Genomic DNA, 27623 nt, shown 5'->3' with positions numbered 1-27623 from the left:
ATACTGCCCAAGGTAATTTATAGATTCAATGCCATCCCCATCAAGCTACCAATGACTTTCTTCACAGAATTGGAAAAAACTACTTTAAATTTCATATGAAACCAAAAAAGAGCCCACATTGCCAAGACAATCCTAAGTCAAAAGAACAAAGCTGGAGGCATCACGCTACCTGACTTCAAACTATACTACAAGGCTACAGTAACCAAAACAGCATGGTATTGGTACCAAAACAGAGATACAGACCAGTGGAATAGAATAGAGCCCTCGGAAATAATACCACACATCTACAACCATCTGACCTTTGACAAACCTGAGAAAAACAAGCAATGGGGAAAGGATTCCCTATTTAATAAATGGTACTGGGAAAACTGGCTAGCCATATGTAGAAAGCTGAAACTGGATCCCTTCCTTACACCTTATACAAAAATCAATTCAAGATGGATTAAGACTTACATGTTAGACCTAAAACCATAAAATCCCTAGAAGAAAATCTAGGCAATACCATTCAGGACATAGGCAGGGGCAAGGACTTCATGTCTAAAACACCAAAAGCAATGGCAACAAAAGCCAAAATTGACAAATGGGATCTAATTAAACTAAAGAGCTTCTCCACAGCAAAAGAAACTATCATCAGAGTGAACAGGCAACCTACAGAATGGGAGAAAATTTTTATAATCTACCCATCTGACAAAGGGCTAATATCCAGAATGTACAAAGAATGTAAACAAATTTACAAGAAAAAATCAAACAACCCCATCAAAAAGTGGGCAAAGGATATGAACAGACACTTCTCAAAAGAAGACATTTATGCAACCAACAGACACATGAAAAAATGCTCATCATCACTTGCCATCAGAGAAATGCAAATCAAAACCACAATGAGATACCATCTCACACCAGTTAGAATGGCGATCATTAAAAAGTCAGAAAATAACAGGTGCTGGAGAGGATGTGGAGAAATAGGAATGCTTTTACACTGTTGGTGGGACTGTAAACTAGTTCAACCATTGTGAAAGACAGTGTGACGATTCCTCAAGGATCTAGAACTAGAAATACCATTTGATCCAGCCATCCCATTACTGGGCATATACCCAAAAGATTATAAATCATGCTGCTATAAGGACACATGCACACGTATGTTTACTGTGGCACTATTCACAATAGCAAAGACTTGGAACCAACCCAAGTGTCCATCAATGACAGACTGGATTAAGAAAATGTGGCACATATACACCATGGAATACTATGCAGCCATAAAAAATGATGAGTTCATGTCCTTTATAGGGACATGGATGAAGCTGGAAACCATCATTCTGAGCAAACTATTCAAGGACAGAAAACCAAACACCACATGTTCTCATTCATAGGTGGGAATTGAACAATGAGAACACATGGACACAGGGTGGGGAACATCACACACTGGGGCCTGCTGGGGGGTGTGGGGAGCGGGGAGGGATAGCATTAGGAGATATACCTAATGTAAATGACGAGTTAACGGGTGCAGCACACCAATATGGCACATGTATACATATGTAACAAACCGGCACGTTGTGCACAGGTACCCTAGAACTTAAAGTAAAATAAAAAAATATATATCTTGAGACAAATGAAAACAAAAATAAAAATTTACCTAAAACTTATAAGATGCAGCGAAAGTCGTACAAAAAATGAAATTTAGAGCTGTAGACACACATTAAAAAGAAAATCTCAAATAAACAACCTAACTTTATGCCTTAAAAAAACTAGAAAAAGAAGGACAACCTAAACCCAAAGCTAGCAGAAAAATTAATAAAGGTAAGATCAGAGATAAATGAAGTAAATAGAAAAACAATAGGTAAAATCCATGAAATCAAGAATTGGTTCTTTGAAAAGGCTGACAAAATTGAGACATTTAGCTAGATTGAATAAAAGAGAGAGAAGACTAAACTAAAATCAGAAATGAAAAAGAAACATTATAATTTTATAAACTAAAAAGGATTATAAGAAAATACAATGCACAACTGTAAAACAAAAATTGGATTACCGAGGTGATATTAATAAATTCATAGAAACACCAACCTACCAAGACTGAATCATGAAGAAATAGAAAATCTGAACTATAGAGGAAGTGGAGCAAGATGGCTAAATAGAAGCTTCCACAAATAGTCCTCTCCACATGAACACCAAATTTAACAACTATCTACACAAAAAAAGGACCTTCATAAGAACCAAAAAACACTTAGGTACCATGTCTCTCACAGTGAGAAAGAGCACCAAGTGCTTTCTTGAGGTCTCCAATTCCAGACCTTTGCTCTTAGATGGCATTTCTGGACCTGCCCTGGGACAGATGGGAGCCTGCTGCCCTGAAGGGTGAATGCCCGGCCTGGCAGCATTCACCAAAAGCTAACTGAAGAGCCCTTGGTCCTTAAATAAACACAGGTAACACCCTGGCAGTGCTCCCCATGGGCCTGTGGTGGTGCTGGTGAGACTCCTCTGCCTTTTAGTGAAGATATTCTCTGGTGGCATGTAGTAATTACTCGCTTTTATTTTTGTGTATCCATTAATATATTTTTAGATTTGAGGTTACCATGAGGCTTGCAAATCATACAACCCATTATTTTAAACTGATGATAACACTGATTGCACAAACAAAAAAACAAGCAAAAGGCAAACAACAAAAACTCTTAAATTTGCCATTTTGATGCCAATAATCCTTAAATTTGCCCTTTTTGGCCTTTGCAGCTAATAACACTTAATTTTTCCTAATTCTAGAATTAAATTTTCCCTAATTCTAGAATTGAAAAATGCAATGAACATGCTGAATAATGCATCAGAGTCCTTAATAGCGAACTGATCAGGCAGAAGAAAAAATTAGAGAGTTTCAAGAGGGGCTATTTGAAAATACACAGTCAGAGGAGAAAAAAGAATAAAAAACAATGAAGCATGCCTACAAGATCTATAAATTAGGGAAAATTTAAGTGTTATTAGCTGCAAAGGCCAAAAAGGGCAAATTTAAGGATTATTGGCATCAAAATGGCAAATTTAAGAGTTATTGGCCTCAAAGAGGAGGTAGAAAGAGGGAGATAGGGGTAAAAAGTTTATTCAAAGAGATAATAACAGAGAACTTCCCAAACCTAGAGAAAGAGATCAATATTCAAGAACAAGAATGTTATAGAAGCAGATTTAACCCAAAGAAAACTACCTCAAGGCATTTAATAATCAAACTCCCACAGGTCAAGGATAAAGAAAGAATCCTAAAAGCAGCAAGAGGAAAAAAAACAAATAACATACAATGGAACTCCAATACATCTGGCAGCAGACTTTTCAGTGAAAATCTTACAGGCCTGGAGAGAGTAGTACAACATATTTAAAGAGCTGAAGGAAAAAGACTTTTACCCTAGAATATTATATCTGGCAAAATATGCTTTAAGCATAAAGGAAAAATAAAGACCTTTCCAGACAAACAAAAGCTGAGGGATTTTATCAACACCAGACCTGTCCTATAAGAAATGCTACAGAGAGTTCTTCAATCTGAAAGAAAAGGACATTCATGAAGAATAAGAAATCATTTGAAGGTATAAAACTTACAGGTAGTAGCAGATAGAAAAACACAGAATAGTATAACACTATAATTGTGATGTGTAAAATACTCTTAAGTAGAAAGACTAAATAATGAACCAATTAAAAATAAATAGAACTACAACAACTTTCCAAGACATAGTTAACAATAAGACATAAAGAGAAAAATCAAAAAGTTAAAAAGCAGGGGGATGAAGTTAAAGTGTAGAGTTTTTGCTAGTTTCCTTTTTGCTTGTTTTTGCTGTTGTTATTTGTTTGTGCAATCAGTGTTAAGTTATCATCAGTTTAAAATAATGGGTTATATGATTTGCAAGCCTCATGGTAACCTCAAACCTAAAAATACATACAATGGACACACAAAAAATAAAAAGCAAGTAATTACTACATGCTACCAGAGAAAATCACCTTCACTAAAAGGAAGACAAAAAGGGAAGAAAGAAGGAAGAGAAGACCGCAAAACAACCGGAAAAGCAATAACAAAATGGCAAGAGTAAGTACTTAGAATCAATAACAACACTGAATGTAAATAGACTAAACTGTCCAATCAAAAGATACAGAGTAGCTGAATAGATTTGCAAAAAATCAATATCCAATGAGTGGTTGAGTATAATAAACACACTTCACCTGTAAGGATATGCATAGACTGAAAGCATAGGGACAAAAAAAAGCATATTCCATGCAAATGGAAACCAAAAAAATCAGCAGGAGTAGCAACACTTATAACAGACACAATACATTTCAAGATAAAAACTATAAGAAGAGACAAAGAGGAGCATTATGTAATGATAAAGGGGTAAACTTAGCAAGATAATATAACAATTGTAAATATATATGCACCCAAAACTGGAGCACCACAGTTTAAAGCAAATATTATTAAAGCTAAAGAAAGACATAGACCCAAATACAATAACAGTTGGAGACTTCAACACCCCACTTTCAGCATTAGACAGATCCTCCAGACAGAAAATCAACAAAGAAACCTCATACTTAATCTACACTATAAACCAAATAGATATTTACAGAACATTTCTTTCAGTGGCCAGAATACACATTTTTCTCCTCAGCACATGGATTATTCTCAAGCATAGACCATTTGTTAGGCCACAAAACAAGTCTTAGAACATTCAAAATAACGAAATAGCCAAGATTTGGAAGCAGCCTAAGTGTCCAGCAACAGATGAACGAATAAAGAAAATTTGGTACATATACGCAATGGAGGACTATTCAGCCATAAAAAGAATGAGATCCTGTTTATGTGCAACAACATAGATGGAACTGGAGGACATTATGTTAAGTGAAATAAGCCAGGCACAGAAAGACAAACTACATGTTTTCACTTATTTGTGGGAGCTAAAAGTTAAAACAATTGAACTCATGGATGGACATTGAGAGTAGAAGGATGGTTAACCAGAGGCTGGTAAGCATAGTGGGGGAAATGAGGATGAGTACACAAAAACAGAAAGAATGAATAAGATCTAGTATTTGATAGCACAATAGGGTGACTATAGTCAATAATAATTTAATTATACATTTTAAAATAACTAAGAAAGTATAATTGGATTATTTGTAACACAAAGGATAGATGCTTGAGTTGATGGATACCCATTCACCCTACTGTGATTATTACACATTATATGCCAGTATCAAAATACCTGATATTCCCCATAAATATATACACCAACTACGTACCCAGAAAAAAATTATAATCTAAAAATTTAAAAAAGAAAATCTGAACAGACCTATAACTAGTAAGAAAATTGAACCGGTAATCATAAATCTTTCAACAAAGAAATGTCTAGGACCAGACAGCCTCACTGATGAATTCTATAAAACATTTAAAGAAGATTTAACACCAATCCTCCTCACACTCTTCCAAAAAATAAAAGAATAGGGAAAACTTACAAAATAAGACCAACATTACCATGATACCAGAACCAGAAAAAGATATTTTTAAAAACATACAGAGCAATATCCTCATGATACAAATGGAAAACTTCTCAAAAAATACTAGAAAAATGGACTAATGGCATATTAAAAGAATCATACACCAAGACCAAGTAGGATTTATCCCAGGAATGAAAGTGTGGTTCAAACTAGGAAAATTGCTCAGTATAATACACCACATTAATAGAACAATGGAAAAAGCCACATGATCATCTCATCTCAGTTGATGCAAAAAAATGCATGTGACAAAATCTGTTGCCATTTCATGGTTTAAAAAACACTCTCACAAAACTATGAATAGAAGAAAACTTCCACAACATGATAAAGTACATTTATAAAAACCCATACCTAATATACCTGCCTTAGTCCATTTTCTATTGCTATAACTGAATACCTGAGACTGGGTAATTTGTAAAGAAAAGAAATTTATTTCTTACAGTTCTGAAGGCTGGGGATTTCAAAGTTGAGGAGCCACATCGGAGGAGTGCCTCCTTGCTGGTAGGAACTCTCTCTGCAGAGTGCTGAGGCCGTTCTGGGCATCACATGGTGAAGAAGCTCACAAGAGACAGACAAACTGGCTTTTATAGAAGAACCATTCTCTTGATAACCCGTTAATCTATGAATAGATTAATTTATTCATGTGGCAAGGCCTCCATGACCCAATCAACTCCCAAAGGTCCCACCTGCCAACACTGCTACAATGGGTACCAAGTTTCCAGCACATGAACTTTTAGGATATACATTCAAACCATAACAATATCCAATTGTGAAAGACTGAAAATTTTGCTCTTAAGGAAAAAATGAGGATGTCTGCTTTCATCACTGTTATTCAACATTGTACTAAAAGATCCAGCCAGAGAAATTAGAAAATAAAAAGAAACAAAGAGCATACAAATTGGAAAGGAAGAAGTAAAACTATCTTTATTCACAGATGATTCATATATATATATATATAATTTCAAAGGTTCCACACAAAAACATTAGAGTTAACATATAAATTCAGCAGTTACAGAATACAAATCAGTGTGTGCTTTGATTTAAACGTGCCTTCTAAAATTCATATACTAGAAACTTAATCCCTGGTGCAACAATGTTGAGAGTTAGGCTCTTTAAGACATAATTAGGTCATGAGGGCTTCATCCTCATGAATAGATTAATGCCATTATTGTAGGAGGGGGTTAGTTATCACAAAGTAGGCTCCCGAGTTTGTCCCCCTTCCTCTCTCTTTTGCTCTCTCATGCTCTCTCACCCTTCCACCTTCTGCCATGGGATGATGTAGCAAGAAGGCTGTAGCCAGAGGCAGGTCCCTTGACCTTGGACTCCTCAGCCTTCAGAACTGTAAAAACTAAACTTTTCTTTATATGAGCCAGTCTGTGGTATTCTGTTACAGCAACCCAAAATGGAGGAAAATGCAGGGAATGAGAGTTATTGCTTAATGAGTTTCCTTTGGTAGTGATGAAAAGTTGTAGAAATAGATGTTAGTGATGGTTGCACAACACTGTGAACGTAATTAATGCCACTGAATTGTATACTTAAAGATGGTTAAAATGATATCTTTTATGTTACGTATACTTCATATTTTGAAAATTTTAACTAGATTAATTCATTTCAACTTGACTGCTGGGATAAAAGAAAACGTCTTTGGATAATAATGAATATTTAGCTCAGACAATGGATCATCACAGGTCAAACAGAGGCATTCCCATTTCAAAACACAACAGAAGAGTGTTGCTCCTGTATCCTCCACCACAGCCATTTAATTTTGTCTCAAAAGTTTAGGTCAATGCCAATCCTAAGCAAAAACAATGAAGCTGGAGGCATCACACTACCTGACTTCAAACTATACTACAAGGCTACAGTAGCCAAAACAGCATGGTACTGGTACCAAAACAGATACATAGACCAATGGAACAGAACAGAGGCCTCAGAAATAAAACTACACATCTACAACCATCTGAACTTTGACAAACCTGACAAAAACAAGCAATAGGGAAAGGATTCCCTATTTAATAAATGGTGTTGGGAAAAGTGGCTAGCCATATGCAGAAAACTGAAACTGGATCCCTTCCTTACACCTTATACAAAAATTAACTCGAGATGGATTAAAGACTTAAACATAAGACCTAAAACCATAAAATCCCCAGAAGAAAACCTAGGCAATATCACTCAGGACATAGGCATGGCCAAAGTCTTTATGACTAAAACACCAAAAGCAATGGCAACAAAAGCCAAAATTGACAAATAAGATCTAATTAAACTAAAGAGTTTCTGCATAGCAAAAGAAACTATCATCAGAGTGAACAGGCAACCTACAGAATGGGAGAACAATTTTGCAATCTATCCATCTGACAAAGGGCTGATATCCAGAACCTACAAGAAACTTAAACGAATTTACAAGAAAAAAACAAACAACCCCATCAAAAAGTGGGCAAAGGATATGAACAGACACTTTTCAAAAGAAGGCATTTATGTGGCCAACAAACATATGAAAAAAGCTCATCATCACTGGTCATTAGAGAAATGTAAATCAAAACCACAATGAGATATCATCTCACATCAATTAGAATGGTGATCATTAAAAAATCAGGAAGCGGCAGATGCCGGAAAGGATGTGGAGAAATAGGAATGCTTTTACACTGTTGGTGGGAGTGTAAACTAGTTCAACCATTGTGGAAGACAGTGTGGCGATTCCTCAAGGATCTAGAACTAGAAATACCATTTGACCCAGCAATCCCATTACTGGGTATATACCCAAAGCATTCTAAATCATTTTACTATAAAGACACATGCACATGTATGTTTACTGTGGCACTGTTCACAATAACAAAGGCTTGGAACCAACCCAAATGCCCATCAACAATAGACTGGATAAAGAAAATATGGCACATATACACCGTGGAATACTACGCAACCACAAAAAAGATGAGTTCATGTCCTTTGCAGGGACGTGGATGAAGGTGGAAACCATCATTCTCTGCAAACTAACACAAGAACAGAAAACCAAACACCACATATTCTCACTCATAAGTGGGAGTTGAACAATGAGAACACATGGACACAGGGAGCGGAACATCACACACTGGGGCCTGTCAGGGGGTGGGGGCCTAGGAGAGTGGTAGCATTAGGAGAAATACCTAATGTAGATGACGGGTTGATGGGTGCAGCAAACCACCATGGCACATGTATATCTATGTAACAAACCTGCACGTTCTGCACATGTATCCCAGAACTTAAAATATAATAATAATAAAAAAATTTGGCCAGGCGCGGTGGCTCACGCCTGTAATCTCAGCACTTTGGGAGGCCAAGGCGGGCGGATCATAAGGTCAGGAGATCAAGACCATCCTGTCTAACACGGTGAAACCCCGTCTCTACTAAAAATATAGAAAATTAGCTGGGTGTGGCGGCATGCGCCTGTAGTCCCAGCTACTCGGGAGGCCGAGGCAGGAGAATGGCATGAACCCGGGAGGCAGAGCTTGCAGTGAGCCGAGACTGTGCCACTGCACTCCAGCCTGGGCGATAGAGCGAGACTCTGTCTCAAAAAAAAAAAAAAAAAAAAATTTAAGTTTAGGTCAATGCAATAAAATATTGATTGAATACTAACATTATATATGTTGGAAAGGAAGAAAAAAACTATCTTTGCTTTTAACCGTATATCAAACACCTAAATAACCTAGCAAAAATATTACATATACAGAAATCATCTTTTTTCCTGCTATGCTCAGATTAATTTTGGGTGTCATATTAAGAATTCATAATGCCACATACTATTATTTGCTTGAGATAAAGCTATTGTTTCCCCTTTACACAGATCTCAGTTAAAATAGACTCTCTAAGTAATATAATGATAACTCACCAATTTTTTTTTTTTTTTTTGAGATGAAGTGTCACTCTGTCGCCCAGGCTAGAGTGCAGTGACGTGATCTCGGCTCACTGCAACCTCCACCTCCCGGGTTCAAGCGATTCTCCTGCCTCCGCCTCCTGAGTAGCTGGGATTACAAGCACACACCACCACACCCGGCTAATTTTTGTATTTTTAATAGAGACAGGGTTTCATCATGTTGTTTAGGCTGGGCTCGAACTCCCGACCTCGTGATCCACCCGCCCTGACCTCCCAAAGTGCTGAGATTACAGGCGTGAGCCACCGCGCCCGGCCCACCAAGATAATTTTTATATAATTGTCGTTATATTTGTATGCTATCCAGTGACTCCCTAACAAGTTGTTTGTATATTTAATAATGTTTTCCCCTCATTTATTTATAATTATATCATGGGAACACATAATCATTCAATCACATTTTCATCTTCCAAAACAGAATCTTTTTACCTTGAGATTTTTCTGCTGCTTGGTAAGTTTGTTCTTCAGTCATCTTTTGTAATTGTTCTTCTGAAACATCAGCCTTAATAACAAAAGTTGTAATAAGTAATTAGAAATTATATACATATATATATCAAGACTGGTATTTAATTACCTGCTTTGAGAAAAAGAGCTAGCTTTTTGCTCTCATCTCAATGTCATTGCAGAAACATTTTATTTTTCATTATTTCCTGAATGTATCAAATTAAAAGTCAGAACAATTAATGGACCTGAGAGGCAACTGGGAACACTGAATAGCAAGGAGGGTGCCCAAGCAATATTGTGATTTTTCCCTCGCAAATAGTTCTAAGCAAATAGTGTTAATAATTATTAAGATTCTTGTTTAGATTTATATTTTAGTCTGTTTTAATCTTTAGAAGAACTCAAATGCCTTACAAAATTATTATAGGAATACTTTAATAAAATGTATGATAAAAATATATTGTGGATACATGTCAAATATGTACAGCCCTTTTATCTTTTCTCTTTTTCCCAGCATTTTTGCCCTGAGAATTTCCTAATTAAATGGTTTTTAACAAAAGCAATTCTAAAAATTTTCTAGGTCTTGTTTAGAGACCTATATAAAATTATTTCAAAATTAGTTTGCTTTTACAATCATCTTATTGTATAAAAATATTTTTTGTAGATGAATGACATATCTTTTATATTACCATTAAAACTAAAATGTAACCCACAACTTTTTAATCAATATTAAACAATTTTTATAAGTTAAGAATATTAACTTATATTCCCAAATATTACTTTCAGCATTCTAAATATAAAGGGGGTTGTGTTAAAAGGCAAACTTTTAATTCTCTTGAAATAAGAAAATATTGAATTTTTAACCCATTTAAATGGGTTAGCATTTATTTATTGAAGGAGCAATATGAAATAAACAGCTTTCAAGTTTCTATATATATCATACCTTTTTACTTTCTGTAAGAACAGGAGGTAAAATGAATGCTGATATCAGTGCTTCGTTTTTGTGAGCCAATGTTCCAACAGACAGCGAATCTTGAACTTCTTTGCTGGATGATACTGTTGTAAGTGATTTATCATGGGTCTCTGATGGAGATTTATAGGATTGGTTTTCAGCAACTGAAACTTCATTTGAACTCTCTAAAAATGCTGATTCATCTTGAGACTTAAGGATCTGTGAAAGATCTGAAATAGCAGGGCTAGATCGTTTCTTCTCTGAGCTTTAGAATTATAAAACATCTGGTATTAGATTATGTGAAGACCATTTTATTTGCAACTGAAGAATCATTTTAATAATACATAAGGATATTAAATAAGTAATTATAATTACTCATTAACTTATGGTAATTCCAATATGAAATTGATGCTAGGTAACAAGTTGAAGATAGTAACATATGTCCTGTGATTTAAAGGGATACATAATACTAAGGAAATCATTTAAAATACTCCAATATAATTATTATTCAAGGTTATAAGCCACAGAACAAGAAAAATTTACTCAGCCAAAGTAGAACATAGGATGATTTGGAGATTTACCTTTAGTCACATTTATTCCAAAATTATTTTTCCACAATTTCACTTCAGATTGAAAATTAAAATATCTCCACAGTCACTTTGACATTAAAAGATCACCATCTTTCTCCAAAGTCAATTTCCCAAGCTCTGAGTTAGTTTTCTTTAAGATAAGGGATATTTATTCTCCACCAGTTGCCAAAGGATCAGCTTTCCGGATTCCAGAACTAGGGTAACCAGGTGACACAGTTTGCATGCACAATCCCAGTTTTTGCTTGTTGTCCCAACATTCTAGTTTAGATGATAATTTAAGTGATCAAACTATATAAAAATTTAACAAAGCTTTCCTAGTCCTATGAAATGCAACAGAATTTGATGCATTTTGTTTTGAACAGCTATTACCCCAGTTGACCTAATTTGCCTAAGGTTTGTTGCAAAGTGTTTAAAATAATTTGAAGTTTGGTCTCACAGAAGCAAAATTTTTCAATGTACCTGCTGCCACCTATCCTACGTTTGTTAGTTTAGAATGAATTTTGAACGGCAAAGTTTGGGTTATAAAAAAGGGGAGTGGGGTGGAGAGGACAGCTCTGAAAAAAAAAAAGTATATATATATATAGTGCTGACAGTTTAAAAAAACATAGAATTTATGGCAAACAGACTTTTGTAGTGGCATTATAAAGCAAATTGCCATATTAAAAGTAAAGAGAATAGCTGGCTTCCTGTCCTAAATTAAGGATAGCATCTCATTCTCAAACCTGATTTATTAGTTCTATTAGGTATTTGAATTTAAGATGATTAGTTCTAAAATAAAGTCTAACATTCATCTGGAGACTATTTGTTACAGTTATTCACAAACCACCACCCCAACACTAATATTATCGCATAGCTAAAAATAGAAAGCAAAATGTTTTTAAAGATTCTGAAATGGTTATTAGGGGACATCATTAATCACTTGATTCTACACAGGCAATTTTCTTATAACAATGAGAAAATATGTGGCAATACAAAGAACCATGCCTTAAATGCTAATATACTGTTCATTTATAACCATATTCCCATGTTCAGGCATTCCCCACTTCTATTGTCTCTTGCAACCATAAGGAACCACAGCATAACAGCCACGATACTTCCGCTGAGGGGGTCAGGAATAAAAACTACTAGGAAGGTGTGCAAGCAATGCTGTATTCAAGCTTGTGTCAGTCAAACAGATATGGAAATACTTTCAAAGCCCTACTGATTAGATGGTGAAGGAGAAGGAGAAGGAGGAGGAAGAGAAAGAGGAGAATGAGGAGAAGGAAGAGGAGGAGTTGAAGGAGGAGGAGGACAACAGCAATGATGACTACAGAAGGCAGCCTATAGCCACAAAGAAAATAATAATAAAGCAAGTTATTTTCACCCTCCCAATTATTTGGTGAATTGCCAAAAACAACCAAAATATAGTTTATAAATCTTAGTAAATTTGTGTCATTCACTGTCTGCTTTAGATTAAGACTCTCTAATAATCACCCCATGTCTAAATACTGCCATATAATAGTCTAATTATGAGCATGTATTTTAGCAGCTTTTATATAAGCATATTGACAGCACTCTACATGACAGTCTACAACATCACTGAAGTAGTATAAAGAGTGTACCTCTCCCTGCTTGCAAAAGCATTTGTTAACTGTGAAGATCTGAGCATTGCATCCTTTTCTTACTAAGCAAATAGATGTACAAGGGCGCTATCTGTTATGCGTATAATCATGGACACTTCATAATTCTTAAATCAGGCAAAATGGAAAATGTTATTGAATGATAACTGCCCAAACTGCCCTCTTTATTTTTTTCTTTCTAATACCTTCTTTTTCAAACTGCCTTCTTTATTTTTTTTCTTTCCAATACTTTCTTTTTCTGAAACTTTCCTTAACTCCATTTTCTAAAATGTCAACACAACCCCCAACCCATATCCTCTCCCCTTAGGGAAAAAAACTCTCACAGGTATTGATGTTACACTGAATTTTTAATTATCAATGCAAATACGAGACAAATTATCAATAAAATACTAATAAAATATTATTGATATTCTTATCTGCAATAATACAAGATGTGGAACTCATTCCTATATACAAGAAAAACAAAAATATCTAGGACCCAAAGTGTGTAATACAGTACAAACTAACATGATTCTAAAAATCAATTTTATAGAAAAATTTCAATATAGGTGTTATAAAAGACAAAAGTTATAAATATTTTGATAGTTTTTAAAACATACAATTAACGTTGATCAAAATATTCATAGTGACTAGTTCTAGGCTCCTCAACTGAAAAGAAAGTCAAAAAATTTTAAAGGTTCAGTAAAAGTCCAAGATGACTAAGATCCTGGAAAAGATAAAAGGTTAAAACACCTGAAATTATTAACTTAAAGAAAATTAGGTTGATGGACTGCTTAGAAATAGTTTGTAAATGTGTAAATAATTCTTATGCTGGCAATGTTGCCTAGCTACATCTAGCTCCACCAGCAATGCTATTACTGAAATAATCAGAAACGGAACTCAAACTGTGGGGAAATTATATAGGATAAAAGAAAAACTATTCTCATACTAGAAAAAAAAAGTTATCAGTTAATGAGAATGACAAACATGTTTCTGAATGGCCTCGGTTAATATCTCCCTTCCCTACTTGGTAGCTTGGCAGAGACTCTCAAGGTCCTTCATTGATATCTGCAATATTGCAATGTGCTCTGCTCACTATTCTGCTTGTAAGTTTTTCTCAATAAACCCTGTTATGTGTAGCTAGTGGTATGTGACTCGTGTATGTTATAGCTTTTGAAAAACAGAGAGTTTGGGCTACCACTGAAGTGGGAAATAACCCCATTGGAAGCCTTATTCCAGACAAACTACTAAGTTGAAATGGCCAATATCTCAGTGTCCATATCTTATATAGTCTTAAAAACTCAAGAAAGAACAAATTGCTTGTTCTCAGTGAGAATGGCTATAGAGATCAGGTAGCTATGGAATTACGGGACACCATAATCTCAGATTAGGTAGGATGTTTCTTTTGGATTTTTACCATGCACATTTTCCCTTTGCTCATTTTGCTTTGCATCCTTTTTATGTAATAAATCATGGTCATCGTAATGACTATATGATGAGTGCTGTGAGCCCTCCTAGTGAGGGGAGTAGTCTTGGGGAACCCAAACACACAAGGCTACTATTTTTGTACTCTATATTAATACTGTTTGCTGTTTCTTTCTCAGATTATATAATTGATAAGGACATTCTGAATTATTAAACCAAGAACAGGTACACAGCCATATTAGTTGGATAATTATCTATTGATAACCTTCATAATGGCTGGCCAAGCACATGGTGAAAACCTGTCTGAACTGGCAAGATCATTCCATAATATTTCATACAGGAAGCATAAAAATAAAGTATTTTTCAAACAAAATGTAATGGATGCACTATGCAATGCTAGTCTGTTTGGTTAAGGAAAAAAAAAAAAAACTAGTACTAGACACTCCATAGTGGACTACTGAAACTTAAACAAGGAAAGAAACAGCTCTACTTACTCCAGTCTCTGTCATTACACAAGCTATAGAATAAATTGCTGCCACTACTGACACACATATGTAGCTGAGGATTTGGCAAGATATGCCAAGATTAGTACATATACCTTTAATAATCCTTCTTGAGAATGTTTTAATTCCTGTTATACATTTTCATTGTGGGACAAAACCCAGTAAAATGTGCATTGCTAGCAATCTCCAGATATTATATCACACTGATGACTGTGATCAACACCGAAGAAACATTACATGTTGTCTAGGCATACCTGATTAAAGACAACTTTAAATGATCCAGGGCCCTGTTATTCAGATAAATTTGGAGAAGGCAGTCATCATCTGGACAGCATCAAAAAGATACATTCTATATCACTTAAAGCAGGCATCCCCAACCCCTGGACCACAAACTGGTACCAGTCCATGGCCTGTTAGGAACTGGGCAACACAACAGGAGGTGAGTGGCGAGTGAGCAAGCAAAGCTTCCTCTGTATTTACAGCCACTCTCCCATCACTTGCATTACCACCTGAGCTCCGCCTCCTGTCAGATCAGCAGCCGCGTTAGATTCTCATAGGAGCACAAATCCTATTGTTAACTTCACATGTGAGGGATCTAGGTTGCGTGCTCCTTACGAGAACCTAATATCTGATGATCTGTCACTGTCTCCCATCACCCCCAGATGGGACCATCTAGTTGCAGGAAAACAAGCTCAGGGCTCCCACTGACTCTACATTAAGGTGAGTTGTATAATTATTTCATTATATATTATAATGAAATAATAATAATAATAATAAAGTGTACAATAAAGGTAATGTGCTTGAATCATCCTGAAACCACCCCCTCCATCCTGGTCCGTGGAGTCTTCCACGAAACTGGTCCCTGGTGCTAAAAAGGCTGGAAACTGCTGCTTTAAAGGAAAATTTGTCAGGCCTCCAGTCCCAACCACAAACGATTTTCCTTGTTAGGTAGTGGTGACATCACATTCTATACCTGGTGATTCTTCAAAGCACTATATCAATGCAACTAATTTTAAATAGAAGCCCATATATTAACATGCCTTGGAAGAGGTCTAGGCATCATAAAAACAACTTCTAACTAGATTTTGCCATATCTTTCAAACTCATGGGATTACACATACCTGTAAGAAACTACTTTCTAACGGAAGCTTTTGGCAAAAATACTTCAAGTTATTTGTCATTTCCTACAACTTTGGACGAAATGATTTTCTTCTCCTGCTGAGTGGCACATGCCAGTGACTGCTAGCCTATTACTGAGCCCTAATGGGGCAGACTTTTCTCACTCTTCAACCCGACATTCCTATCCCATTACGGGTCTTCTCTAATCCAAAATCTGATAAGGTGGTACATGCCCAGGAAAATTCTATTTAAAGGGGGATATAGCACATCCAATCAATCAGACCTTAGACAAATTCATAAAATATGGCCTTACACTCACAGGCACAGAGATCCCTCTGCTGTTTTAAACAAGCCATTGACTCAGTAAGGCACTTGCCTGAAAGATTTGCCACCTGACAAGAAAGCATGATTCACTAATGGAAAAGCCTCTTTCAAAGGTCATAAAATCTTATGGAGTGATACATTCCTTCACCATAATGATGGTGAGTTGTTGAGATCCCATGGTATTGGACATTATTCAAAACTGGGTAAACTTCAGGCATTCTTCATGGCCATAGAGCACAATCTCCTCAGACTGACTGAATTGCAGTATTATAAAGACTAATGAGCCATTAGTAATGAGCCTAGTTACATTGTCAGGCTATTGGGTTCCCTAGGACAGAACTCTTTATTTTATTTTACTTTTTGAGATGGAGTGTCGCTCTGTCACCCAGTGGCATGATCTCAGCTCACTGCAACCTCCGCCTCCCAGGTTCAAGTGATTCCTCTGCCTCAGCCTCCTAAGTAGCTGGGACTACAGGCACGTGTGACCATGCCCAGCTAATTTTTGTATTTTTAGTAGAGATGGGGTTTCACCATATTGGCCAGGCTTGTCTTGAACTCCTGACCTCATGATCTGCCTGCCTCAGCCTCCCCAAAGTGCTGGGATTACAGGTGTTAGCCACCACGCCTGGCCAACAGAACTCTTTACACATGCTTTTCTGAGGTAACCTTTGCCCAAGGAAATAGTTACAACAACTTAGTCACAAGCTCAATTTTATATTCTATGTGTATATGTCCATGAGAAAGAACTGAATCTAAAGGAAAACATGTGACATGAAAAAGCCAATTAAGAATGTGTAACCATCATCTCCAGTACAGTCTTGGGTCCCTGTTCGAATCCACCCCGCTATGAAGGAACACAATGGCCAATAAGGAATTTATTCAAAAGACATAGAAGTCAGCTTCCTAAGCTGAGGTGCAAAAAGTCCCTGAGTCCAGGAGTTCTAGACCAGCCTGGGCAACATAGGGGGACTGCGTCTCTATAAAAAATAAAACAATTGGCTGGGCATGGTGATGCATGCCTGTGGTCCCCGCCAATCAGATGGCTAAGGTGGGAGGATGGCTTCAGTGTGGGAGGTTGAAGATGCAGTAAGCCATGATGGTGCCACTGCTCTCCAGCCTAGGGGACAAAGTGATACCCTATCTCAAAAAAAAAAAAAAAAAAAAAAGACACACAGGCCACTGTTGTCCATCAAGCTTATTCTACTTGCCATTTAAGGCAGCCTCTGAAAACAACCTCCACAAGGCTTGTCAGTCCACTTTTCCCTAATTGTTTACAAGCTATAGGCTACCATACCAAGCAAGGGCCCCTCTTACCATGGTTAAACTCCGAAGCACCTAGAAGTTCGGTAGTAGAGAAAAATATCATTTCAAGAGGAATAGTATACTCCTTTTCTTTTTTTTTTTTTTTACCCCCTTTGCTTTGACCTCAGTGCATGGGAACACACAACATATTGCTCATTTAAAAGCATCAGATGGTGCTGCAGACATCCTCTTTGAAACCTGCAGGTGACCTATGATGGCAAAATGGTAACTTTGGGGTTCCTGAACTATCAGTCCAGACAAAGGACAATCTGGCTCATCTCCATGGAGAAAAACAGATCTGTTTTGTCAGATGTGAACATATCTGACCCTGGGAAATGGTTGGAGGTGGATGTTCAAGGGAGGTGATTAACGACTTTCTCTTTCCTATGGCAGATATGGAACAGACATTCCTAAACAAAGGTATCTGTGCTTTGCCAGGAAAAAGAGTTCATAATGTGAACTTATTAGGATGTTGGTTCTACATCCTCATCTAACCCAGCTGGTGACCTTACTAATATTCTTCTCCCAGACAATACTAAGGAAATTGGTATGCTCAGAACCAGGTGTCAGCTAGGGCTGATGGAGAGATCTATAATAATGAGTCTCTAAGATCAAAGGATAGACAGCAGTGAGACAAATCTTTATTTACAGATGGTCCCGGTGATTCTCTTTCTTTCCTCTTTTTGTGGTTTCACAGAGCTGGCTCACCAGGACTGTTTGACTCACTGATACCAGCTACATTGGTATACAAAGTACATACTCCCTCCTCCCTTTTTCCAACAAGGCCATTGCCCCAACCAGGAAGCTCTCAGTGATACATGGTTGATTAGGTGCTCTATATGCCCTCCTAATTCCCCTATAATTTTGTGAAGTGATATGTGAGAAGGGGGTTCCTCTCAGGAGCATCTTCTATGGTGAATCCAGCTTTGCTTAATCTAAGTCTATTTCTCTATGGAATAATGACAGCTCAGGGGATATTGTATCCTCTATTGCTTCCTGGATTGCAAGGTTTCCTCTATAAAATCTACCTTATGCGTACTATTTGGGTCACTAGTAATATGCCCCTTGTATAACAGTTAACTGAGGATATTAAAAGCTCCTCTAGTCTAGATCTTTTAGTTATAACATAAATTTTCATTTGTAGAAATTTATTTTCATAAAAATTGAAAAGAAACAAAATATTTTAACAGCTTTTATTTCACGATTAGATAATGCCTTTTCTTCATTGTTAATACCTTCCTTGACCACCCAATCTAAATTATCCTTCCCTGTGACTGTCAGATATGTAGTTTCATTATCTTCACGTATTAGTCTCTAAAATTATCTTGTTCATTTATTTTTACTTGTTTATTTTTTGTCTCTCCTGTTATAATGTAAGTACCACAAGAGAAGGCATCTCATCTGTCTGATTTTTCAGTAAAACACAATACCCAAAAGACAACTGGACATATGAAGGCGACAAAAGTATCTGTTGAATGAGTTGGGTGAATGAATGAGTAAATTTAACAGCTAATCATCTAATCTATGGAGAAAAAAATGGGCATGTTCCAACACTCTTCTCTTGTATGTTTTCGTGCTTTATAGCAAACCCAAGTAATAATGAAAGTCCTAATGAAAGTATTTAGAAAGAAATAGGTTGACTGTGTAACTCTTAAAAATAAAACACCATGAATTAGTTCACATTTTCATTTCTAAAAAGTGTGAATTTCAATGCCGCAAAACATTTAGGAAAAGCTAACAACGCACATGATGTTAAACAACAAATTATTAAAATCTATTGTTTGATTAACTATTTACCACTAACTCATTCCCTAAGCCAAAATAAACTGATAAATGTTGTAAAGAGCAAAAATGTACTTTATTGTAAGCAATACCATGTATCTGCTCAGGTGGGGTCTCCTTACTTCGCTCCCATCCACTCTCTGAAGGTTTGGGAGACTTTTCCAAAGTATTTCAGAAACTCTATTAGGATCTAAGAAGTAACCCAAAATGAAGGTTGATGAATAATATTGTGCCATGTGCTTAATAGTTTGAATTTTTATTATATTTAGCAATATAATATAATATGTAATATATTATATTATATTATTATATAATATATAATAATTAACCTAAAGCTATTAAGTGCAATTCTATAAAGCCTATCCAGCTGAAACAACCTATTTCATCTCATATTTCCCATTATTGTCCTTAGTCTAGGATCCAAACAAAATGAATTTTTGGCCTCTTCCTGAGCACACTGTATAGATTCTAAACATCTTCATCTTTGCCTCAAAGCAAAGTTCTGTCCACTTGGCACACCCTTTCCTCACATTTCCCTGTTAAAATCCAACCCAACCACCTTTCTTAATTAAATGGTATGTAATTCTTAACCCAGTCAGAAATAGCTTTTCCTCTTCTTTGATGTAGCTTCTTGGTAATGTTTTATAGAATGCAATGTCTGCATTATACTTCACTTATTTTTGTACATGTCTAGTCGGCCCTACTAGACCATTAATGCATTGGAAATGACCATCTATTTGAAGCCCTTTATATCCCATAATACCCAGCACAGTGCCTTGCACAGCATGGATGCTCAGTCAGTGTTTCCTCATTAGAGCTAAACTGAATTGAAATGAATTAAAATAATCTTCCTCCTGAAGTTATTACATCAATCAACATTTCTAGGGGGAAAAAGGCATTTAAGAGGAATTATTTGATATATTCATTCTATGATTTTTTTTAATCCTGATGTACTATATTCCCTATCATCCTCACTCTGTTGTTCTCCATTGAACCCTTCTTCCATTCTATCACTTCCCATTAAAATTCTAAAATGTCACTTATCAGAAAAGTAGAATGAGGGCTGGCAGGGATAGTAACTCACTAGGTAACATTATCATAACCCCTCTTTAAGATTTTTCCAAACACCCATGGAAAGTAACTGAGACTGCCTTACCACGTCTTCATAGAGACCAGAAACTCTCTTTAAAATGCTTTTTGCAAGCCAGTGTTTCTATTTTCTGAGATTTACCAATGTACAAAGAGCCTATCACACTTATCAGCAGCAACTAAATGTTCAATATTAAAATAACTTATATCAAAAGTTAACCACCTCATGTCCTTCGGGGTGATAAACTACTGGCTCTGCAGGATTTTCAAAGGCTATATGTCACCATGATTGCATGGAAAACTACAGTAGTATTCCATGCTCTACCATAATCTGAGTATGAATATAAGAGCACCAGCTGGGCACGGTGGCTCACGCCTGTAATCCCAGCACTTTGGGAGTCCAAGGTGGGTGGAACACTTGAGGACAGGAGTTTGAGACCAGCCTGGCCAACATGGCGAAACCCCGTCTCTACTAAAAATATAAAAATTAGCCGGGCATGGTGGTGGACGCCTGTAATCCCAGCTACTGGGGAGGCTGAGGCAGGAGAATCACTTGAACCCAGGAGGCAGAGGTTGCAGTGAGCCGAGATCATGCCACTGCCCTCCAGCCTGGGCAATTAAGAGCGAGACTCCATCTGAAAACAAAACAAAACAAAAGAAAAGCACCATGCTTTTGCTTTATTCCTTCCTATTTCTATATGATACATAAGTTCCCATTACTGTTGAAGATAATTATTAATACTTTTTCTTATACATTCTCAAATGTTTATAATACTGACTATACATACTTAAAATATAAAGAAATCAATAATAAGAAACCAACCATTATAAGTTTGCAAAGCAACAAATGGACCAATGTCTAATTTTCTCTTGGACATTGTATTTAAAACATATAGTTTTTAGTATATATTTAGTTAGTATTTAAAACATATACTTATAAATATAAACATTCACTACAAACATTTAAAATGAACATTTTCAAAACTTCTGGCCATTAATCATTACACTTATTACCTAATTCTTGCTAATTCACCTGGGTCTATAATCCATAAGTATTTTAAAATGGCAATGAAGTACATAAATGCATACTTCTAGGTAATTCCTCTTTACTCCATGGTAATGTGAATCAAGAAAGTCTGTGAGTCGATCATAATATAAAGAGACTCACTAGTGAAAACTATAAGATTTAATTGGATGAATCAATCAACTCAATTATTTATGTGTATGCATGTACACATATATGTGTGCATATAGTAACTGAGTTAAAATGGAAGGTAAAAATAATTTTTCAATAAGTTGTTTATGTATCTAGCTCATGCATCTTGATGATAACTATGTTGAAAATAAGGGTTAGTTCCTCACTATCTGGAAATTTTAATTGCTGTTGTCAAAAAAAAAGTGTGTTTGTACATTGTCCTTAATTTAAATTTAAATTTAAATTTTTCATTTAATTTTGATTTTTGACTGCATCAACTCTTCTAACTTTGATATCTAAAGTTTCTAACATTTTCTACTTAAAATTAGTTTCAAAGAGTTTTGTGACATTAAATTTAGAATGGTTATTTTCATTACTTAGGTATGTGAACTGATAAAGATTAGAAAATGAGAAAAACAAATATTTAAAAAGTGTTTTACCTTTTTTCAATCAGTCTTCCGCTTTGGGCAGTGATCTGTGATAAAGATAATACCACATTTAAAAATATCAAGTATGCATATGAAATGTTTACATTCAGTCATTTAGAAAAATATCATTTAAGGTAGTTTTTTAATATGACAATTTCGTAAGATTAAGGTATCGAAAAAGCAAAGAAATTATCATATTTTAGCATTGGAAGAGACACTATAGAAGGAGAGTAGGCCCTAAAATTACACTTATATTTCTAAATTAAGAGCAAATAAGGTTTTATACTTTTAGTAAACAAAAATATATTTTTTTGAGTTAAAGAAAAGCATGTTTATTAGAGCAACAGAGTACAAGAAAATATCTGCTCCATAGACAGAGCAGGCCTGCTCCATAGGCAGAGTAGCTCAAAATTTATTTTAAACTTATCTATTACATAATTATCTAATCCTTTTAAATATTCTTGTTGAAGGGTTTATAATGCTAATATTATATATAATAAACTGTGGAGGTACTTTTTGTAATTTACCAATTTTAAAATAAGTATACTGAGAATACATGTTCAAATATGTTTACAGAAATATGTAACCAAAAGCGTTAGGCCAGCCGGGCAAGGTGGCTCACACCTGTAATCCCAGCATTTTGGGAGGCCGAGGTAGGCAGATCACCTGAGGTCAGGAGTTCAAGACTAGCCTGGCCAACATGGCGAAACCCCCTCTCCACTAAACATACAAAAATTAGCTAGGCATGGTGGCGGGCGCCTGTAATCCCAGCTACTCGGGTGACTGAGACAGGAGAATTGTCTGAACCTGAACCGAGGAGGCAGAGGTTGCAGTGAGCCAAGATCTCACCATTGCACTCCAGTCTGGGCAACAGAGTGAGACTCCATCTCAAAAAAAAAAAAGGCCAGCGACCTTAAAAGTGTGATTTTTATTAATAAATTACCTCTTGTGAATATAATACATATTTTCCTATAGTATAAATGTTGATTCTAGGTTTTATTCTGGACCTGATTTTCATCTAATTCAGTTTCTTTTATGCAGAGATTAACTGGTTTTATCCTTATTCCCCTGTGGCAAAGACTCCTAAATGGTCAACAAACTAATTTTCTCTTCTTCTTAGACACATTGTTAGTCTACATTTGTTAATTCCTCCTGTAGTTAAATGTAGCAAATAGAATGTGAGAAAAAAGAACGTGCATCTCCTCCAGCCAGGTCAATGAAAATTACTCATGTTTGTCCTCCATATTCTTTTCTGATAGCTAGATAACTATGCCTAGTGTGGCTCAGGAAGCCACATGTAAGATGGCAAACCTTCCATATGCCGGGATACCTTAACAACCCTGAGGAGCAGAACTCCCTACCACGAACACTGACCTTGAACTTCCTTGGACTATTAACACCAGGAAAGAAGCTTCCATTGTGTTTGAGCCATCATATATTTTGTGTCTATATGTCATAATAGTCACAATAGTTATCCTATAAACTAACTAATAAATCACCAAGGATTTTTAACTAGCCACCAACATGGAGACTGGCCTGGAAAGAGAGAGACCAATTAGAGTCCTGGTGGGAGCTTGACTAACAGAACTGTCAGTAATATTGAGAAAACTGGACAGAATTTGATGGATAATAATTGGATCAAGACAAAGGAAAAGAAGAAATAACAGTGATGCTGGACTTTCTAGTTTCAGCAATTAGATGGATGAGGATGCCAGGAGACTGAATACTGAGAGATAAAGCAGGTCTGAGAAGAACGCAATTGGTTCATTTGGGGACATGGTGAATTCTAGATGTTTGAAGCCCATTGAAATAGAAAAATTCAGTATGTTAACGAATAATAGGTCTGGAAATTAAGTGTTACTCGAGTTAGAGATAAGAGATTTATATGGCCCTAGAAGCCATGAAGGTATATGAGCATGTTCAGAGAGAGTATATGGAATAAAAAGAAACTCTAGGACAAAACCCAGAGAAGTACTAACATTTAAAGAATGAGCAGAACAAGAGGAGACCAAAGAGGTGTCCCAAAAATATACAAGGAAAATCAAATAATTATGCTGTTTCTCAAACAAACTATAGACTATATATGTACCCCAGAACTTAAAGTATAATACAAAAATATTAAAAAATAAATGATTAAACATAGTTAAATGCTGCTAAGAGGACAAATGAGATTAAACTATAAATCATCTGGCTGGGTGTGGTAGCTCATGCCTGTAATCCCAGCACTTTGGGAGGCTGAGGCAGGTGGATCACCTGAGGTCAGGAGTTCGAGACTAGCCTGGCCAACATGGTGAAATTCTGTCTCTACTAAAAATATAAAAAATTAGCCAGGAATGGTGTCAGGCTCCTATTATCTCAGCTACTTGGGAGGCTGAGGCAGGAGAATCACTTGAATCCAGGAGGCGGAGGTTGCAGTGAGCTGAGATCACACCATTGCACTCCGGCCTGGGCAGCAAAAGAGAAACTGCATCTCAAAAAATAAAAAGAAAAAGAAAAAAACTATAAAGCATCCTTCAGAATAGCATCAAATAGATTTGTTGTAACCTCAGCAAAAATAGTTTTAATACAGTGATTGAGAAAGAAGATTACAGTTAAATTAATATAAGAACATGGACAGTGAGTATAAACTTCTATTACATCAAAATCTCCAATAATGATATCTCCTGTTTCACTATTACCAGAACAAGCCATCTGAATACATGACATTATATACATCATCTATGCAAAGAACCTAGCATATAGTAGATGTTTTATTAATGAATGTTAAGCTAGATACATAAGAAGACAGGTGTGTACTGGTCTATATATAAACCCACTAAAATGAGAATCACTTATGTGAAAGCAATGTGATGTTTTAGTTACTGTTCTGCTCAGGTTCATTTTACTATTTAACTTTTTCTGTTATATATGAAAATCTTTGTTTCGGATTAGGAGATAAATACTGGGAAATAGAAAACAATAAAGCTTTTAACAAAGCAAGTTTCAAATGCAGCCATATAGACAAGCAAAGAAGACATCTTCAGATATGATTTTGGAGCTAGAAAGACCTGATTTTGAAATCTAACTCAATATTACTCACTGTAATGTGGCACGGCTAATTTTTTAAAGCTTTGGTTTCATTCTCAAAATGGAGGTGCTAATAGCTATCTTATGGTCTTGTGTAAATGATTAGCCCATATACACAGATATAAAATAACTAGCAGATTTTATAATAATGGCAGATACAAAATGACTAGCAGATTTTAAGTTGTGCTGCTTCTTTTGTTCTTTGTCTTAAAGCAGCTGACAGACAATCCTATATTTCTTTAAATATTTGTTTTTATATTCAATTCAGTGTACTTTACTTCATTTATATACATGATCTAACAACTTTAATAATTTTTATTACCCTCGGAGAAACTATCTTCATTATTTATCTTTCCAGGAAGAAGTTGAGGTAGTTCACAATAAAAATTATACACAAAAAGAGAAGGTAAAAATAAAGGACTCAAATCTCAGATGCTTATGTGGTCATTCAAAATCAGTATATATTTAAGTCATAGTCTGGTATTCAAGATAATAATGAGTTGACATATACAGAAGGTAAAGGGCAAAAGTAAAAACAAATCCAAAGGCCGGGCGCGGTGGCTCATGCCTGTAATCCCAGCACTTTGGGAGGTCGAGGCAGGCAGATCACGAGGTCAGGAGATCGAGACCATCCTGGCCAACATAGTGAAACCCCATCTCTACTAAAAATACAAAAATTAGCCGGGCATGGTGGCACATGCCTGTAATCCCAACTACTCAGGAGGCAGAGGCAGGAGAATCCCTTGAACCAGGGAGTTGGAGGTTGCAGTGAGCCGAGATCGTGCCATAGCACTCTAGCCTGGTGACAGAGCAAGACTCCATCTCAAAAAAAAAAAAAAAAAAAAAAAAACCCAAAAACAGAGGCATTAATTTTTAAATAACATATACCAATGAAGTAAATAATAATATAAAAGACAAATTTCTCACAACATATACTACTGTCTCCATTTTGGTTATTTCCTCACCTGTGGATATTCTTGGATTTTATCACTTGTCCTTTGTCCACCTGAATCTGAAACCAGTGATTTTCTTGTTTCTTTCTCCCATGGTATATTTTTTAAATCTTCACCTTTAACTTTTGTTTGACTATTACCCACTCGCATTGTTGTCTCAGTTTTCCCCTCACTTTTAAGTAACTTCTTCTCTTGACTTAGGAAATAGTTAAGTTGATGCTTCGCTTTTTCAGCTTCCTGTTTTTAAAAAAGTACCAGTTTATTAAGCATTTTCTGATATTTTCCTGCTAATACTACCACATTCAGGAATCTACATATATTTATGCCTACATGATTTCTCAACTCATTTTCACTGAGTTGAAAGGAGCAAAGGTAAGCTATTGGTATAATCGATACTTTAACAATTCCACAGTTAAAATCAGAAGTTGTGAAGAAACCTCTTCCACCTTTGAGGGCTATTTTTATACCCAGGAGTTTTTCCCGGCTGTTATTTTTAAGGCTCTAATTATTATACGAGCAAAACAAAAATTCATATAAGGTATATATTATAAAAACTGATAGATTACTATAAGAAGGATAATTAGCACCTATAATATCAAAGAATGAAATAAAATGTGGAAAACAATTTATTTATTCTGGACTAAAAGTCTCCTTAAAAATGTCACTTTTTATAATTTTTATTTAGTCTTACAATTAACTTACTTATATAAAAGAATATATAAGCAAAAAGAAAATTCATAAATAATCTCACCTCATAAAGAAAAATTACTATTAACATTTTGAGATATATCCTTTTTAAATTTTTCTAAATATAGCTAATATACATTATATATATGTATTAGCTATATATATTTTATATATTAGCTATATTAGAAAGGTTAGAGGTAAATTACACAAAGATATATATAATATATTTTTTAATATATTATATATTATATATTTTATATATTTTTATATATAAATATATATTATATATTTTATATATTTTTATATATAAATATATATTATATATTTTATATATTTTTATATATAATATATATTATATATTTTATGTATTATATATATAAATATATATTATATATTCATATATAATATATAATATATAATATATATTATATATAATATATATTATATATATTTATATACAAAAAACCTCGCATAAATATATATAGCTAATATATATTATTATATATATAATATATATTAGCTATATATATGTAATATATATATATTAGCTATATATATATATGCGGGGTTTTTTTGCAACCTCTAGTCTCCTGGGCTATATATATATAATAATATATATTAGCTATATATATATATATTCGGAGTTTTTTTGCAACCTCTAGTCTCCTGGGCTTAAGTCATCCCCCCACCTCAGCCTCCCAAGTAGCTGAGACTACAGACCCACACCACCACACCCAGTCAGTTTTTGTATTTTTAGTAGAGGCAGGGT

At 35.3% G+C, this 27623-nt stretch overlaps 1 protein-coding gene across 50 annotated transcripts in view; it reads right to left on the bottom strand.

The window, feature by feature from the left end:
• CCDC7 (coiled-coil domain containing 7) overlaps positions 1 to 27623 on the bottom strand; it is a 425173-nt gene that overhangs the window by 287320 nt on the left and 110230 nt on the right. For 49 of the 50 annotated variants that reach the window (XM_054522140.1, XM_054522141.1, XM_054522147.1 and 46 more), the window contains 4 exons: positions 26180 to 26404; positions 22161 to 22195; positions 10785 to 11058; positions 9830 to 9902 (listed from right to left, as the gene is read on the bottom strand). In XM_054522140.1, coding sequence (XP_054378115.1) covers positions 9830 to 9902; positions 10785 to 11058; positions 22161 to 22195; positions 26180 to 26404 — 607 coding nt within the window. Of the gene's footprint in view, positions 1 to 9829; positions 9903 to 10784; positions 11059 to 19495; positions 19627 to 22160; positions 22196 to 26179; positions 26405 to 27623 lie in introns of those variants that run through there. The other variant, XM_024253722.2, reaches the window with a different exon arrangement.

This window comes from Pongo abelii, chromosome 8 (genome assembly GCF_028885655.2).
Source record: "Pongo abelii isolate AG06213 chromosome 8, NHGRI_mPonAbe1-v2.0_pri, whole genome shotgun sequence".
Classification (NCBI taxonomy): Eukaryota; Metazoa; Chordata; class Mammalia; order Primates; family Hominidae; genus Pongo; species Pongo abelii.
Note: the sequence above shows the minus strand (reverse complement) of the source record. Positions and strands in the feature narration are given on the sequence as shown.